Source organism: Strigops habroptila, chromosome Z (assembly GCF_004027225.2).
Source record: "Strigops habroptila isolate Jane chromosome Z, bStrHab1.2.pri, whole genome shotgun sequence".
In the NCBI taxonomy this organism is placed as follows: domain Eukaryota; kingdom Metazoa; phylum Chordata; class Aves; order Psittaciformes; family Psittacidae; genus Strigops; species Strigops habroptila.
Window position 1 is genome coordinate 76,268,898 of NC_044302.2, and position 19,654 is coordinate 76,288,551.

Genomic DNA, 19,654 nt, shown 5'->3' on the forward strand with positions numbered 1-19,654 from the left:
TTATTGACATGATAACATTCTTAAAGCAGAAGTGATGATGACCACGTACTGCAAAGGTACTGGTTTACCATATTCTCTGTTTTTGCTGTCTTATCAGAAAATACAGCTGTGAAGAAAATTTCCCATCCTAGCAAGTAATCTATTACCTGTCACAATCTCTGCAGTTGCTGAGCTTCTTCAATGCGTTTATTAATTTATCTAATTTGGATCTGAGGATAAGCAGGAGCAGTTATTCCTTTTGTTATTACCGTATTTCAATTAAAATACTATCTAAATACACAGGAAACTCATCTATTAAGACAGAGTATTATTTCATTAAGAAAAAAACATGTATCAGCACACCCGCTTGTGTAAATTCAGGTATGTTATAAGCTGAATGTCTTTTAGAACTGTAAGAAGAGTTAATAGCAGAGACTCTCAAAGCAAGGAAATACTATATTTTTCAAAATTATCAGGTAATGTAAAGGTGCAGAGCTAAATCACCTTGTTCTGCGCTTACTACATAAACCAGAATTAGTCTCATTAGCCAAATGAGAGGAAACATGGAGGCAAAATGTCAACTTTTTTCCTGTTGGAGTTAAATTAAGCCTTACACCACAAATAATTCAGGTTGTAAATTTTACACCTGAGATACAGGAAACTAACAAAAAATAGACATACTAGGCACATAAATTTAACAAAAGCTGCCAGAGGAAAAAAAAATTAACTAATACCTGAATGAAATTTGTGTGAATGATTTTTGTGGGACCCTTTGACTTTAATGTGAATGGTATTTCCATTATAACACTGGAAAAACTTTGGTCAAATCTTTCCAGCTATGAGGTTTTACATCTGAAATTTCACTGGAGTAGCTTAAAGATTTGAAAACATATGCAAGTTTTTCTCCTGGGGAAAAAAAAAAAAAAAAAAAAAAAGGGTGTACGTGTGGTTGGTTGGTTTGTTTGTTTGTTTTTCATGGGAAGAACAGAACTGTTCTCACTTCTCGTTTCCTCCCAATAAAAAAAGAAAAAAAAAAGTCTTCCTGGATTATATTTGACCTTTATAAGAGCACAACTGGGTGATGAATTTGGGTAGCCATGCCATGAGACTTTTTTCGCTTTAGTGTCAATGTTAAATCAAAACAAATATATTGTAGGTATTTGTTGGTCTAAAATTTTTTTGACCTAAAATTTTGTATTGTCAAAATTTTTCTTGCATTAGGTGCTTTCTGCTTTCTATGTATGCCTTAAGTCCCATTCACTTAGGTTCAGTTGTATTCAAACTATCTTGGAGGTTTCATAGTGGGCTTTTACCTGTACTTCACTTTCTGAATTAAGTTATTGGGAAATTTGGACTTGATGCTTTTGAAAGGGGAAAAAAAAATGTGTAGGTTTTTTCCCCCCTTATTTTATTTCCATTTAATATTTTGTACTTTTTCTAGGCTCTATCTTTGTTTTGTATTTGTGAGGCTTCTCTTTAGAAATAAAGTACATGTTTACCCCATGGCAATTTTCCTTTGATTAAACAATCATCAAAATATTCCCCTCATACTATTACAAACCTGTATTGTTTGAGTCAGCTGTGTTGCTGATTTTTTTGTCCCTCTATTACCTTAAAGAGCATAAATAGGTTTGCACATAGAACTGTTGGGTTACTTGTGTTACTTGCAATTTAATTTTCCTATCTATCCATACTGGTCAACAGAGTATGATCTTACATTTGCTCAGCTTTACTTTAAGTTCCATTTTCCTAACTTTCATGGTTAATTTTCTCTGTTGCAGTTCATCAGTATTGTGTGAGAATCAGATACAGTTCATTTAATTTCTATTTATGTGAAATTTCTGGGTTTGTATGAGATTGAATGTCATCAGATAGATGTTTTGTAGATATGTTTGAAGGTCGTATAAGGAGGTACTTTCTAAAAAAGTATGCGAAAGCTAACTTGTCTGTTATGTGAAGACTTGTCACTTCAGAATTATTACTGTTAGAGAAATAAACATACCGGTTACTCAGTTGCAGTCCACACTCTAAGGTACAACAATCACTGTAGTGTGAGAGATACAGTACAAACTTTTATATTGAGACTGAAGAGCTTCAGCATTTTGAAATAGCTTTATACTTTTAATCTATTTAAACAGATAAGCCCTATTACCAGGATTGCTAAAAATAATTCTAATAATCTAGTAGTAAGTAGAACTTGTCTGTTTGTAAATATATATTAAGCAGAAGAGCAAAAAGCTTCAAACCAAATATGTAATTAAGCATCTGCACTACAGAATATGAAATAGCAGATTGAAGCCTGTCTGCAGCTGTCCTGAAAGGGAATGCAGGAGGACTGAATTAGTCTGAAGAGTAGTAATAGAAAAAGAACCTGATATGCTGTGGCATTAAAGGATTTGCATATATTACGTATAATTAGGTAAGAGCAATCATTTAACATCTGAAGTTAAGACATAAAACGATTGCTGCAAGAAACAGCTAGCGTTTAGATAAAGGAGATCCATGGCTTGAGAAGTCTTGAACTTCAAAGAGTCATGCAAAATTTTTATTTTGTGTTAATATGGAGGCTGGCTTACATGTTTTTTGAAAAACAGAACTCATCAACTTTTTCAGATGTCTGAAAAATTGACTGTTTTATGGCTTTAACCACTAAGATCTACACCTTAAAAATTTACTATTCCATAAATACAGAGCTTGTTGTTCTGCTACTTCAAGCACTGTTTAGAGAAAAGAAGAAATATTTGTTATAGAAGAATATTATTTTGTGGCAGTTCTTTATGTAAGGATCATTAAGTCATAAAATCATAGGATGGTTTGTGTTGGAAGGAGCCTTTAAAGGTCATCTAGTTCCAAACCCCTGCCATAGGCAGGGACATCTTCCACTAGACCAGGATGCTCAAAGCCTCATCCAATCTGACCTTGAACACTTCCAAGAATGGGGCATCCACAGCTTCTCTGGACAACCTGTTCCAGTGTCTCACCACCCTCACAGTAAAGAACTTCCTAATATCTAATCTAAATCAACCCTCTTTCAGTTTAAAGCCATTTTAATTTGATTTAAAGCCCAAGCAAACTGGTAATATTCAAGGATCACCACCTCAGAGCTCAGGAACAATGCATCCCAACAAAGAGGAAGACAGGCAAAAATGCCAGAAAGCCTGTGTGGATGAACAAGGAGCTCCTCAATAAACTCAAACTCACAAGAGAACCTACAGTTGGAGGAAGCAAGGACAGGTAGCCTGGAAAGAATACAGAGAAATTGTCTGAGCAGCCATGGGTTAGGTTTAGAATGCTAAAGCCCTGATAGAATTACATAGGACTAGGGGCATCAAAAGCAACAAGAAAAGCTTCTGTAAGTATGCTGGCGATAAAAAAAGACTGGGAAAATATGAGTCCTCTCCAGAAGGTAACAGATCTGGTTACCTGGGATATGGAGAAAGCAGAGGTACTCAACAATGACATTTTGCCTTAGTCTTCACCAGCAAGAGCTCCAGCCACACCACCCAAGCCAGAGCAGAGAAAGGCAGGGACTGGGAGAATGAAAACCTGCCTGCCACAGGAGAAGATCTAAGGAACCTGAAGTTGCACAAGTCCATGAGACCTGATGACATGCGTCACGGGTCCTAAGGGAACTGGTGGATGAAGTGGCTAAGCCACTGTCAGTCACTGGAAGAGTTTGCCCGGAGAAGCTGTGGATACCCGGTCACTGGAGTTGTTCAAGGTCATTTTAGACAAGGCTTTGAGCAACCTGGTTATCTAGTGGAAAGTGTCTCTACCCATGGCAGGGTGGGTTGGAGCTAGATGACCTTTGAAAGCTCCTTCCAACACAAACTATTCTATCATTCTATGATTCTATTACCTACTGTACAAAGAGAGACAGAAAATATGAAAAAGAAGACAGACGGGAAAATACATTGAAACACGTATCACTGGCAGCTGCAATAAGCTCAGGGTGGAGGGATCTCTTGGGGGGAAGGAGAGGGATTGTGGAGAGTCTGCAAGGTGATTAGGAAAAAATTAAAGGTTATTATAATGGGAAAGAATAAGCTAATGGTGCAACTCAGAGATCAGCTTATTATAGCAGTTTATTGATAGGAGGAGAATATTATTTTAAGCAGTGGCCTTTGAATGCTCTTCAGGAGAATTACATGGGATAAGAGAGGCCAAACCACAATACAGTGACTTGTCATCAGAAAGAAAGGTGAATGTTTTTAACTCTCAAGACTTGGAAACTTTTTTCTTTTGTTGTTCATAGTGTTTTGGTATTTCTGGGCATCACAAGGAAGTAGCTCATAAAATTAATACTATTTGCATAAAATATTTCCAAGCTATCTACATAAAGAAATATGCAACTATTTGATTGGCGTTCTCTGAGTATTTCTAATATTAGAGTGTTGACTGGGAAAGCCTAACAACATTTATATATGAAAGATTATATGGAATTTCACTTAAAGAGTAAAAATTAACCATTTATTTTCCTTTTAAAAATCAGTCTGCTGTCAATGCAGCTACTGAATTTTGCTAAGTTCTTTCAACAAATATTGACAAGCAAGCACTAGGTCTTCTTGATGGAGTTTCCAAACTGCTTTTGAGTACTTGTTTACCTGGAGCGTGGTACTGTAACCTTGCCCACAAAAGAGATCTTAAAGCAGTTGAGCAAATATGCTAAGCCACTTGCCAAACTTCATCTCTTTAGGAACAGAAAGTGTGCATTTGCAGGAAAATCTCAATTGTTGGAATAAAAATTTCTGATCAGAATGAAGAAGCTATCTGATAAATGTCTGTTGCTAAACACCTCTAAACCAAAAAGAGTATTGTAGTCTCTGTGTTCTTCCTAGGCTAAGAAGAAAGAGAACAAAAATATCAGTAATTCTGCAAGTTCTGGATTGACTTACATTCTTATCGGTATCCTTTGATCAAAGACAAAGATCCCAGTAATAGCTCGAAAATGTTCATTGATAAAAGTTGTTCTGAGAAGACATTTAACTGTTGTTCCTAATGAGCTTGTTGCTCTTGCTTAGGTAAAGGGATAATTAATGCTCCTGTGATGAGCAGCAGTGGATTTGTCAAACTGTCCTGAGGGACTCATGGAGAAGATAGTCAGTCTAGAAATATCCTGTTCTTATTTTATGGTGGCTAAAAAGGCAGCTGCAGAGAAGAGTGATTTGCTGATGTTGGTCAGAATCAATAGCAAAGGACATGGATGAAAACAGCATACTCACATAGATAAAGTAAAATTCTCTATCTCGCTAATATTCATTTCACACAATGTGTCTTCTATTGAATGTTTAAAATGATGTCTCACAAGGAAGCAGCAGTGGGAACTACTTGTACAACACGTGAGAGGGAACACGGGTATTTAGGGGTGCATGAGACCCTGCAGATGTCAGGACTTCAAATGTTAACATCTGGAATTCCAAGCATGGAAATACTGATGAGTGACCTCTGTGTTAATATGCAGTTAACAAAGCCCAGGCATTTAAGTGTTGCATTTTCTTTTCAGCTTTCTTTCTATTCCAGCTACCTTCTGCAAGGCAGAGGTCTTTCTTTTGGAGACCACAATTTTACAGAACAGCAATTAAAGCCCAGCAGAGTTGCTGGGGAATTTATCTGTTCTTGTGGCTGATTGAAAAGTGACACAGGACAAGGATTGCTAGTATTTTAGCTGCTTTCAGATACTTGATGTTTAATTCCTGCTCTGTAGTAGACATAGAAGATGACAGCAACTGCTAGGTAGATAAAAACCAAACTGGGAAGTTCAGTAAGAAAGTAGGTGGAGAAAGAATTACATGTATCAAATAAAATAGAAATCTGGTTGGCTCTGTCCAAAGCTTGGGATGTACTTTTTCTACTGACAGTGTGCTTATTGTGTTGTGCATCTTTGCAAATGTCCCACAGAAGGTTTTTCCCTGGAAAGAAAATAATGTACAATATGCTATGTGTGAATGGTTAAAGTGTTAAATATTTCAACTTACCTTTCTGTGGGAAAGTACTTCATGTTGAAAACATCGTTAATGTAAAAAAAAAAAAAAAAAATCACCCCTAAGTATTTTTTCCTATCCCATTTTAATATAGTAGCTACACTAATATATCTGTACAAAATTCTTTAGGAAACAAAAAAAAACCCCAAAAACCAAAACCACAAACCAAAACATTCCAGTGCTTTTCTGTATACAGGACAGTGCCCTTTTAAATAAAGCAGTATACTGCTGTAGTAGAGAGAAAAAACTAATCAAGGCGGACATCTTTGATTCTGTAGATCTCAAATGGAAAGTGCCTGTTTCATGATCAGCTTTCAGACTCAGCACATCTTACTCCCCGTGTCTAAACCACTATAGAACTGCTTATATTCTACAAATGTTCAGACAATTCATTTCTGTAGGGGAAGTTATAATTTTTGCAGTGCTTAACATGAATGCAGTTTATTACTGAGGAAGTAGTGGCATTCTTTCTCCCCTTCGGTCTTACTTGCCTCGATTTTAATTGTTTTAGCTAGAGCCACCTTGTTTAATAATTATAGTGAGCTTCAGTGTGTCTGGTAACAGATGACAAGACACAGTAGGAAATCTGTTCTCACTAGATGTATTTGCAAAGATGTGCATATAATTTATATTCACTGAAAAAGGAGAAATCAATCTGTATACTGTTTGTTTTGTAAATATAGAAGGTCAACTATTTTTGGTGTGGTCAGTTATGTAGCTCACAAAACATCTTTCTTTTTGTGTATTGCAGGTAGCATAGTGTACCTGGGGATGATGGTGGGGGCATTCTTCTGGGGAGGCTTGGCAGACAAGGTGGGAAGGAGACAGTCACTCCTGATATGCATGTCTGTCAATGGATTCTTTGCCTTCCTTTCATCATTTGTCCAGGGCTATGGCTTCTTCCTCTTCTGTCGCTTGTTTTCTGGATTTGGGTAAGCTTCTCTGGTTTTGTTCCTTTCCACAATTTTTTGTGTTAATAAAACTTTACTGTTTGTAAAAGCATATTATTTAATGTAGAAATATAGTCTGCGTCAGAGGTGAGAGAATTAAACAAAGTAACTACTATACTCCTAAACAACATAATAACAATAATAACCTGAAGGAGGAGAATAATAATTTTATGGGAAAGACACAGACTGCAAATTGTGAAATGGAGTTCTGTTCTTATTTTGCAACAGACTTCCTTTGTGAACTTGATCAATTTGCTTAACTCTTTTGTGCCTCAGCTTCTCTATGTATTATTTGTTCAGTGAGCAAAATAATACCCTCCTCACATGTGTACTGTAAGATTTCAGTAATATTTGTAAAGTTTCTCATGTCTTTGTATACATAATATTGTTTATAATACCACTGAAGTCAAGACTATCAAATTTAAAACAGGGCCCTGGAATGTGCCAAATGTTATTGTTCTCTCTGTAAGAATGGGTTTTGTGACTCTGGTTTTGCTTTACTTTTCATTTAAATAACTTCTCAGTTGTTGGAAAAGTTTAGGATATTGGTAATGGTCAATTAAGTTTATAACTTTAAACTTACATGAGCAGAGATTGAGATACAGAAGCAAATTACTATGAGAAAGCTTCTACCTTTACTGCACCGTGGAATAATCAAGAGTGCTGTTCTGCAGAGCAGTTAGTTTAGCACTTGTGGTAATTCCTTGGCTCGGATCAAAACTCCCAGTTACAATTTCATTTCACGCCATTATCAGTTTTTAGGATGCTGAACAGACAGGAGCTGGTGGGATCACAGTATGCTGATTGTAAAGCCATGCACATAAAGTCCACTGTTTGTATGGTTTGTTGGCTGTAGTTTATATGGCCGCAGTGCATTACACTGTTGTGTGGTGTTTGCAGTTTTAGAAACCCCTTGAACTGGTCTGAAGTAGGGTTGGACTAGACACTCAAAATACCAAAAAGAAATTACCACAGCACTCAGTATTATTAAACTGTTTTAGGAGTGAGGATGGAAGGGCAAAGGGAGAGAGGAAGGAGATGTGAGGAGCCTTCTTTTAGAAGAATCTGCTTAGTCACCAAATTGTCAAATATGACTTTAAGAGAGATCAAGAGGAAATGGCAACTCTTCCAATTCTTAAAAAAACTTAGAAAGGCAAACAAAAAAAATCCCATCTAGCTTCTTTACATGTTTTTCATATTATAGGTCACTCTCAGTTTCAGGTGCTAGTTTTCTCTCTCCATAGAGAAATATTGATCATATTGCATGACATTTTCAATCTTCCATGACCCTCTCAAAGACCAGAAGCTGCTTGTATTTCTGCTTATTGGGCTTATATACTGCCCAATTCATGAGGGCAGTACTGGACCCTTGTGCCACGAAGGTTTGTCTATTGTGAGGCAGGTTTGTGACACTGTCGGCTTCCTGGAGTTTGCCTCTTTGGACATATGACAAAATATGTATTTGTCATGCTTCATGCCAAACTTGCCTTCAGGGTCTCCTCCTCACTTATAGCTGTAGTTTTTCCAGTAACATGCAGTGCCTGTAGCTTTACTTGTGATAAATGTATGTCCTGGATTGGGAAGCGTGTTCTATTGTGTACACAGCTTATGATTTGAAAGAACAGGCCCCTCAAATCTCTATCTTACACATGCGTTGGTCCCCACTGTGACTGAAGTTTTCCTACCTCATCTTCGAGATCTGCATCAATTGGTAATAGATAATTTGGCACCTACATTTTAAATGCTTACCCCCCCCCAAAAAAAAAACCAACAAAAACCCAACCAAACATGAAACAACCAAACAGTGACAACAAGAAACCAAGACACTATGAGCTACAAAGTCATTCCTTGTCCTGGTTTCAGCTGGCATAGAATTATTTTTTTCTTATTGCTTAGTTGCTGGCTGGTGTTAAACCACAGCAGTTCTCATAGCAATTACCGCAGAGAAAGATTCTTGGCTGGCTCACATTTGCTATTTTCTTCAAAGACCAGACTTCTCTCCAGAATAACCCCTTTCAGCTGGTTATCATAGTTGCATTATAAAAGCCATGAGGTTTCTAGAACTGCATCTGTGCTTCATACCCTCAAGATGAGGGAAATCTCTTCCTTTTTCTGCTCTCACTGTTTGCCTGTGATGATGTAGTTCACCACCGGACTTTGCAGGTTTGGTGCCCTTCTTTTTCATCTGCTCAGTGGCTCTCAGAGAAGGCTTGCTTTTCACTTAAGAGCTGTATTCAAGATGGTATTTGTGTCATATCTGCCTTTCCTCTGTTTTTCAGTCCCGGCTTGGGTATAATCGTGTGTTAGAGAGCAGCTGTAACAGCAGACACATCATATGCCAAGCACCAAGAAAGAAGGGACAGGCTAGAAAGTTCCAGCTGCAGAGGCAGCAAAGCAAAATCTTTTCACTTTTAAACACATATATGCCACTGTTAGAGCATGCATCTTGCACGGATCTGTTTCCAAATACTTTGCATCAGCTGCTGTGCAAGAAGCCGGTATCACTCACTTAAAAACTCTCAGAAGCTTGTGCCAGCTCTGAAGCCCTATCTTCTTGCAGTATGACAGGAAATTTGCTTAAAGGGTTTCTGTTAAATCCTGAGCATTTATTGTGTTCTTTACTGCATCCCATATCTTTCTAAGGGTGAGACTGACTGGCCTGTAGTTCCCTGGGTCTCCCTTTTTATAAATGGAGGTTATATTTCCTCTTTTCCCACTGGGAACTACACTGGACTGCCATGACTTCTCAAATATGATGGATAGTGACTTAACCACTTTATCCAGCAGTTTCTTCAGGACACACAGATGCAACTCATTGGGTCCCATGGACTCGTACATCTTCAGGTACCTTATATGGTCTTGAGCTTGATCTTCTGCTACAGAGGACGATTCTTCATTCTCCCAGTCCCTTCCCCAATTTTGCCTTCTGGGTGGTGTGACTGAAACACTCACTGGTGGAGATCAAGGCAAAAGTCATCTTTGAGTAGCTTAGCCTTCCCCATACCCTGGGTAACCAGTCTCCTGTTACCTTCTGGAGAGGGCCCACATTTTCCCAGTCTTCCTTTTATCACCGATGTACCTCTATACCTCTCTTACCAAGAGAGGTGGCTTTATTCCAGTAATTCTGTTGAATCAGAGAGCCCAAATGTGAAATAAGAATAATTTTAAGTAAAGAATTTAATTATGTGTTTTAAACGCAGAATAGTATTGTCACTCACATTGAAGAAGAGCTTTTTGACGGGCCAAAGAATTATCTGGACAATTTCATACCATTTGAAGTCAATAAAAAAATAAGAAATGTTCAAAAAATATGATATCATTTAGATGTATAGAGTTTAAACTGGTCTGTTATCTTCCAGATAATATAAAAATAGACTAAGAAGCATGAAAAATAAAAACATTATCTGATAGAAGTTTTTATTTATAAAAAGTACTATGAAACAGATTCTTCTCAGATTTTATTTGCAGTCAAAATGTGTTTATACAAGTAATCTGCTCAGGGAAAAAACTCCCTTCAAATACTTCTTTTGCATCCGAAAAACCCAGAACTAGTAAAAATTTTGCATGCAAAATACTGTTTAGAATTCAAAACAGTTTCAATAATATTAAGATACTGCTTGATAAAGGACACTGAGGGATATGAAAGTCTGAAAGGTAAACTTAAGCTACTGAAAAGAATAAAGGAATGTTGAGCAGTCTGCAAAATCATTTCCTTTAACAGAAAATAGTATCATGACTGTGATTCTTCAACTGATTAATCCAAAATCAAAATTCAAAAGGAACTTGAACCCAAAAGCCTGGTGAAGGTCTAGGAGGGATTTAGACATGGTTTCCTACAAAGTAAAAAGACTTAGACAAGAAACTGTGAGCTGTATTCATCATCAGCCATGTAGGAAATGTGCAAAGATTTATCATCAAAAAGCACCTTGTTAGATCTGTCTTTGAAATTGTCAAGTGAAGGTTTCTCTAATACTAGAACATGAATCATAACATCACTGTTAACTTGAATGGAACTGGAGTTGTTGTCTATTCTACATTGCAACTGGTATTATTTGCAGATGTAGTTAACTTATGTAACTAAAAGCTATTAAGAAGCCTTTTCCCTGCCCATTGCCCTTTGTGAATAACTGTCTCTCTTGAGATGTACTATCACGTAGTGTTTCTTTTCTAGACTATACTTCACTGAATCGGAAATTCACCTTCAGACAGCTTTCCTAACCCTCCTTCAGAAATACCTCTAAAGCTGCTTGCAGTGCTCCTTCCACATTACTAGGATCTACTAAAGATTGCTGGTGTCAATGTAGTAACACTAAACTCCTCATTTAGATCTTTTCTTGAATTCTTCATATTCTTATGTGAATCAAGAGTTAGCAAAAATCCAAAACCATGGTTGTAGTTTTTTGTAATTAGCAGTTTTGAGGTGATTGCTTCTGCAAATCCACCCATGCTGACTTTTAATACCACTTCATATATCATGTGTAGTGGCAAGAAACTCTTACTGTTGTATATCCCCTTCTTTTAATGGCCAAGAGAGGAAGGATATGCAAGCAGCCCATATGCGTAACAACTGTAAAATGTTCCAGCAGAGATATGGACCATGTGGACACAGCACAAAATGGTCAGCCTGAAACAAGCAGTTGCCTTCAAGAGCTTCAGATCTAGACCAACAGGCTGCTTTTATAACTGTGTCATCAGCATTTACTATCATGTTGTATTTATCTTTTACCTCTTCATATCCACTTGCTTCATTTCTTTCTCATGAAACACCTTGTGTCCTCTCACCCTCACAAGGCTGTAATACTGCTGTCTCTAATTCCTCTCCAGCTCTAAGCTACCTCCCACCCATGGCTATCAGTGTTTTTACACTGTGAGCTGGTGAATAGCTCTGCAGGTGACTGGCTTCAAAGCTGATAGTGTATGCCAAAAGGGTAGATACACTTCTTGGTCAAGCCAAGGAAGCAGTTGGCAAGGTCTGAGCTTTCCAAACAATTTTGATCTAGCTCTAGCAGCTTCAGCTGTGGGGAAATGTTGACTAATGTAAACTTGGGTAGCTGGGAGAGAAGTGGTCTTTCCTAAGACTGTTAGGAGAAGAAGATAGTAGCCTTATGAGGAGCAAAGATTATACAAAAGGGAATGAAAGACTGGACAAGGGAACCCTATAAATAAGGTAGAGAGCCTACATGACAGAAAACTATCAAAAGTACAGAATCATAGAATTGTTTAGATTGGAAAAGAGCTTTAATATGATTGAGTCCAACTGTTAGTCTAACACTGCCAAGTCCACCACTAAACCATGTCCCTAAGTACCACATCTATACATCTTTTAAATATCTCCAGGGATGGTGACTCAACTACTTGCCTGGGCAGCCTCTTCCAGAGTTTGAGAATCCTTTAGGTGAAGAAATTTTTCCTAATACCCACTTTAACCCACCCCCAGTCCCTAATATCCAATCCAAACAACCCCAGTTCCCTCAGCTGCTCCACTCCTCATCAGACTTGTTCTCCAGGTCCTTCACCAGCTTCATTGCTCTTCTTTGGACATACTCCACCACCTCAATGTCTGTCTTGTAGTGAAGGTCCCAGAACTGCACACAATATTCAAGGTGCAGCCTCACCAGTGCCCAGTGCAGGGGGATGATCACTGCCCTGGCCCTGCTGGCCACGCTATTTCTGATACAGGCCAGGATGCTTTTGGCCTTCTTGGCCGCCTGGGCACAAGCTGGCTCATGTTCAGCTCCGTCAATCAGCACCCCCAGGTCCTTTCCCATGAGCAGCTTTCCAGCCACTCTTCCGCAAGTCTGGAGCATTGCATGAAATTTTTGTGACCTGAATGCAGGATCCAGCACTTTGCGTTGATGTGAACCTCATACCATTGGCCATAGCCCATTGATTCAGCCTGTCCAGATCCCTCTGTAGACCTTCCTATCCTCAAGCAGATCAACACTCCTGCCCAACTTGGTGGTTTCTTGCAAACTTACTGAGGGTGCACTTGATCCTCTCATCCAGATCACTGATAATGATATCAAACAGAACTGGTTCCAATACTGAGACCTGTGGAACAACACTTGTGACCAGCTGCCAGCTGGATTCAACTCCATTCACCAGCACTCTTTGGGCCTGGCCATGCAGCCAGTTTTTTACAGTGAACAGTACACCTGTCCAAGCCGTGAGCAGCAAATTTCTCTAGGGTAATGCTGTGGGAAACAGTGTCAAAGGCTTTATTGAAGTCTAGGTAGACAACATCCGCAGCCTTTCCTCATCCACTAAGTGGGTCATCTTGTCATAGAAGGAGATCAGGTTAGTCAAGCAGGACTAGGCTTTCATAAACCCATGCTGACAGGGCCCTATCACCTAGTTGTCCTGTACAAACCATGTGATGGCACTCAAGATGATCTGCTCTATAACCTTCCCCAGCTCCAAGGTGAGACTAACAGGTCTGTAGTTCCACAGATCCTCTTTCTGGCCCTCCCTGGATGGGTGTCACATTTGCCAACCTCCAGTCAACTGGGACCACCCTGCTTAGCCAGGACTGCTGATAAATTATGGAAAATGGCTTGGTGAACGCTTCTGCCAGCTCCCCCAGTACCGTTGGGTGGATCCCTTCTTGTCCCATAGACTTGTGTGTGTCTAAGTGGTGTAGCAGAATGCTAACAAATTCTCCTTGGATTATATGGCTTCATTCTTCTCCCCATCCCTGCCTTCCAGGACTTCAGAGGACTGGTAACCCAGAGGACAATTGGTCTTACTATTAAAGACTGAGGCAAAGAAGTTAAATACCTCAGCCTTTTCCTCATCCTTTGTCACTGTTTCCCCCTGCATCCAATAAAGGATGGAGATTCTCCGTAGCCCTTCTTTTGTGGCCAGTGTATTTTAAATACATTTTATATTTGTCTTCTACTGCAGCAACCAGGCTAAGTTCTAGTTTGGCTTTGGCCCTTCTATTTTTCTCCCTGCATAAACTCATGACATATTTGTAGTCCTGCTGAGAAACGTTCCCCTTCTTCCAAAGGTTGTAAACTTTCCTTTTCTAACTGAGTTCAGATCTCTGTTTAGCCAGGCTGGTCTTCTTCTCTGATGGCTTGTCTTTCAACGGATGGGCATGGCCTGCTCCTGCATGGCCTGCTCCTGCACCTTTAAGATTTCCTTCTTGAATAATGTCCAGCCTTCCTGGACTCCTTCAGGATTGCCTCCCAAGGGACTCTGTTAACCAGGCTCCTGAACAGGCCAAAGTCTGCCCTCCACAAGTCCAAGGTAGCAGTTCTGTTGACTCCCCATCCTTACTTCTCCAAGAATTAAAAGTTCTTATAATTTCATGATTGCTGTGGCCTAGATGGTCTCCAACCATGACATCATCCACAAGTCCTTCACTGTTCACAAACATCAAGTCCAAGGATGACCTTCCCTAGGTTCCCTCACCAGCTGTGTCAGGAAGTTATCTTCCACACACTCCAGGAACCTCCTGAACTGTTTTCTTTTCACTGTATTTCATTTCCAGCAGATATCTGGTAAGTTGAAGTTCCCCATGAGAACAAGGGCTAGTGATTGTGAGACTTCTGCTGACTGCCTGTAGAATATTCCTTCTGCCTCTTCATTGATATCCCGTTATGATATCTGCCTTTCAAATGAAAACTTGAAAAGAGCAATGAAAAAGAAGACAAAAATCTGCAAAAGAGAATGTTCATAAACAATGATATTGTGATTACTAATACTGATGAATGTGAAAGCAATTTATCTGACATATCTAGCTGAGCAAATACTGCAGGCAAATTCTTTGCAATTATATGCTTGAATTTAACATCAAATTTGACTTGATTTTTCAAAGGAGTATTGGGTAAATTTGGGGAATGAATTATTTACTCATCAGGTCAGCTTCCATCAGAACTGACAGTACTGTAACTTCAGGAAACAATCACGTGACTCTTAACTGCAAGGACTGCCTTGCTATTAATAACATACAAGCCACGTGTGTACCTGAAAGACAACTTCTATAGTATTCATAGTCCAAATAGGCGCTTGTATTTAAACAAGGGTAGAATGATAGCAAAGCTTAGTCTATAGCATGCTGTAGTTCTGTAGGGCTTTATCCAGCAGTTCTCAAGTAGAACTGGTCAGTCTGGCTGCTCACTCTCAGATACTTTGCCAGTCTAATAGCAGTTCTGTAAGAAAAACAACAGAGGTGTTTCTAATGGGACCTGTGGTAGTGGGCGTAGGAGAGCTATTAATCAGAATAGAAAAGAGTAAGTGCAATTGGGCAGAAGGGCAAAGGGTGGTGGGCTGTTTCCAAATCTCAGGAGTGTGACACTGAATCTGTGTTTTGAGCTCTATCACTTTTTAACAAATTGCAAATAACAAGGAGACAACTTGCAAATACCATTTCACACAGACACTGTATTTTTAGTCTGGATGTTGTCCAAGTTTGAAAGGGAAGAAGACAAGGTGTTTCAGAAGAACACCATCCTGCCTGTGCAGTTAGTATTCTGTCAGGGTTTTTTCCTAATTATCTCTATTCCTTATATGCTTTTGCATTTCAAGCCCCTTTGGCTAGTGAATCTGCAAATATACAAAGGCTTCTATCTGAAGCCAGAGGGTCCTGAATGCCTCACAGAAGTGTTTTCATCCCAGCTGTCACACTGTGCAGTTGCCAGAATCTGTTGTGACAAATCACAGCTCTGAAGGTAGATTAACAGACATTTATCATCTTTGTTTGTGACAAAGTAAGCAAAAATGTATCTTAGCTTATTGTTTTTTTCACAGAATCCTTCTCTCTGAGGGTGCATCTCTTAAATCTGCCTTTGGTTTCACCCTGCCCATATTTCACAGAACAGTTATGGACAGAGAGTGTACGGAAATTACATTCTAAAATAATAGCTTTCAGTTTGCATGATATTCTGGGGCCAGAAACTGAACCTTCTTTTGCTGAAAAGTAGAATTAGACCAGTTGGTTATTTCTGTGTTGTCATTTCCCTCTGAATAGCTGTTGCTTTTTTTAAATCTAAGAAGACCCAATAAGACAAACCCAAACCAAAACAAATCAACAAACAAACAAACAAAAACTCACAAAAAATACCAAAGCAAAACTGCATCAAAATGTTGGATAGGGAGCCACCCTTCTTTGTGAATAAATAGAAGAAACAGTACAACTCTTTTTTTGAAGTAAGAACTGAGAAGACTTAACCTACCACCCAAAACACATGCCATATGCACACTGAGTGAAAGCTGGACTATGTAGAAGATGGCTTTTGCTAGAGACTAAATGCAGCTGCAGGGCATAGGTACCAGATACTGGAGGAATTTGCATGTGTGCATCTGTACATGAGCAAAAGCAGACAGAAAGAGGTATTTAAAACCTAAAAATGTAACTAGAAAGATATTAAGAACATAATCCTGGAAATGACAGTAAGACGTAAGGATAAAATAAGAATTTTGGGGCAGAACGTCTACATTCTTTATAACCAGGATGGCGCCAAATAACATGTTCAGTCATTATTTTTTCTCTAAAAAAGAAGAAATCCATAAGGCTCCAAAACTGGCTCATCTTTTGCATGAAAAAGGGCAACAGTATGCTGATTAATTTGTATTTCCTTCCAATGTAATTACGTTTCTGAGAAAATAAAATAAAAAAAATTAAAATTGCATCCTGCTCTTGCTCTGCCTACTTTTGATGGGGTTTATTGCAGAAGATGAAAAATAGCTGAAAAAGATTATGGCTGCCATTTGTCATTCTTCTGACTGACATTTGTGTCATTTTCTCTGCATACGTAAAAATATGTGCAGTCGAAAAAGGGTCCTGCTGTTTATTAAGTGTTCTTCTTGCATATATTCTTACATTTCTGTTGTAACTTGCCCTGCACTTGGGAACAAGTTTTAGTGAGTGGAGAAATGGCGAGTGCCACCCTGAGATTGTCCAGCATAAGAGCAAAAGAACAGTCTTCTGCAGCAGGATGCTTCTTCTCAATCTCCCTCCTTTTTTCTCCAATTCAGCTGTTGATTAGCTTCTCTAAGATTCTCTTATAGTTTTTTAGTCATTGTAATAGCTTTGTGACATTGGAAGAGATTTTTGGATATCAGTATCCTAAAAGCTTCTGGCAGTATTACTCTGCACTTACATAAGGAGAGAAGGAGGAATTTACCAGTGAGAAGTAAGTTTTCCATTCACACATTTAAGGTGTGAAGAAGTACACGGCACACTTTACTAGACAGTTGCTATGAAACAGAGACCTACAACTTTAAACTGCTGCTTTTGTCTGTATGATGAAAATATATCCTCTATTTATCCTTAGACATTAGATAGTTATTTTCACAGTTTAATCATGATGAATGTAATATCTAGGTTTTTAAGTTTCTCTTAGCCTGTTGGGGAGCTTACTGTAAATGTCATTTACATCAGATGAAACAGAAAAACTGTTGTTTTTCAAAGCTGATGAATTGTTTTCTGTTTATTTGCATATCCTAAATAAACATTTTAGTTTGCTGGCTCCAAAATTCCTCTTGCGTGTCTAAAAGGTCTATTAGTAAGAAAAGTTGCCCTGTTAAATTGGTCAGTATAGACAATGCTTCTTCTGTAGCCTTGGAGGACCTTTAGGACATTGCATATGAGTCAGCTCACCTGGACCAGTTTTAAACGCTAAAGCAGCATGAACTTCCCACCCTCCATGGTATACAGCTGGTTCATGCGGATAGGTAGGAGATGCCTTTTTTGCTGCCTTTGGTCAGGATCTCTGTACATGTTATGACATTATGGTAGGTTAAGTTCTTTCCACTTGAAGCATCCACCCACTTCCTAAACCATAATCCCACAAACATTTGTATGACCTACAGACATACTCCACCCGTGGGAAACTCTCCACAAGCCTTACTTTGTCAAAATTCCAGCCTAGGATGTTTTAATGGAGATTTCAAGAGGATTATATGTAGAATCTTGAATTTCGTAAGCATAAAAACTACATTTGCCTGAAACAAACCTTTTATAGAGAATGTTTTCAAGCACTTTGCAGTAGGAAAACTACTAAAGTTTTAAATGTTATTTACTATTAATTGTGTTATATATCACAAGTGGTTTCAGACTATATTTACTACCATAGTAAATGCATTGTAAAATAAAGAGAAGATTCTTTTCTTCATGAACAATCATATGAAGTGAAAAAAATTGTAAATTTAAAGAACAGATTGGATAATAGAGCAGGAAAATTACCAAATATATATTTACTTACTATTTTCTACACTTTTTTTAATGAGCAGAAGCAATCAGAGAAAAAAGCACTGATTTACCAAAAATTACTCTCTTTAGGTAGGGCGTTATTACGTGAATGATACTGTCCTACATGCCATAAGCAATCTATTAATTTCTGTCTTCTTGAAAGTGGGCACCTATAACTCCTCATCAGCACTTTCCAGCTGGAAGGAAGACCTTGTTTCTGGTTCTGATAGTGAATTTTCAACACGAAAAACAAACCAAACCCCCAAACCACAACCCCCCAGAACCACTCTAATCAGATCCATGAATACTGTATTTGGGCAATATTGTGCAATTCAAAGCTGTACCTGAGCCTTGGAGGGTAAGAAATCATATTTGTAATCTCCTTATACTTTGGGAATTGGAAAGCCCCAAGTCCATAGCACCACTGAGGCAGCATGGCTTCCACATGCCTTCAAAATTAGCTGCAATTCCACCCTTGGACATGCCCCTTCCACCATTCCTTACTCTGGGCTTCTAGGATAACCACTGAGGATAACTTCCCATTACCTGTGACAGGACAGTTCACTAGTGAAGGCTTTTAGTGTTTTCACCCATGAACAGAAATGAGGTACAGCCCTTGTTAACTGTATATCTGCTGTGGTTTAACCCCAGCTGTGAACTAAGTAGCACACAGCTGCTTGCTTACTCCCTGCCCATCCATGGGATGGGGAAGAGAATGAGAAAAAGGTAAAACTCATAGGTCGAGATAAGAACAGCTTAATAATTGAAATAAAGTAAAATATAATAATCTAATAATAATAACAACAGCAATGAAACTCAATAAACACAAATGATGCACAGTACAATTGCTCACTACCTGCTGACTGATGCCTGGCCAGTCTCCAAGCAGCGACTGGGGGCTTCCAGCCAGCTCCCCCCAGTTTATGTACTGAGCATTCTGTGGTATGGAATACCCCTTTGGCTAGTTTGGGTCAGGTGTCCTGGCTGTGCTCCCTCCCAGCTTCCTATGTCCCTCCTCACTGGCAAAACATGAGAGACTGAAAAGACCTTGATCAGGGTAAACATTACTTAGCAACAACTAGAACATTGGTGTGTTATCAGCATTGTTCTCAGACTAAAGCCAAAACACAGCACTGCAGCAGCTACTAAGAAAAAGTGAACTCCATTCCAGCCCAGACTGGGACAGTGTCTAAAAAGAACTCATGGATGTATAAACCTTTGCAGAGAGTATAAGAACTAGCAGGGTCAACTGTGGTAAACATTCATTGTAAAGATGAGAGCTGACCAGCAATACTTCATGAAGAGCTGTCTAGAAAGAAGTGGCAAAACATCAGACCCCTAAACAAGTATAACAGATCAATCCAGTATTTTATCATTCTACCTGAATGTAAAAATAATCTGTATTGCTATGGCACTGAATTATCTTTGGAGTGAAAAACCATTTCTATATGCATTTTTTCCTTTTTAATATTTGTTTTAATCTTCCTTCATTTCGCTCTCAGTGTGGCAGCTCCAGATGACATCATAAATATGTATTTATCTTTGAA

The 19,654-nt window shown here is 38.7% G+C and overlaps 1 protein-coding gene across 1 annotated transcript in view; it reads left to right on the top strand.

The window, feature by feature from the left end:
- SV2C (synaptic vesicle glycoprotein 2C) overlaps positions 1 to 19,654 on the top strand; it is a 112,174-nt gene that overhangs the window by 38,124 nt on the left and 54,396 nt on the right. The window contains exon 3 of the mRNA XM_030470881.2: positions 6,712 to 6,892. Coding sequence (XP_030326741.1) covers positions 6,712 to 6,892 — 181 coding nt within the window. The remainder of the gene's footprint in view (positions 1 to 6,711; positions 6,893 to 19,654) is intronic.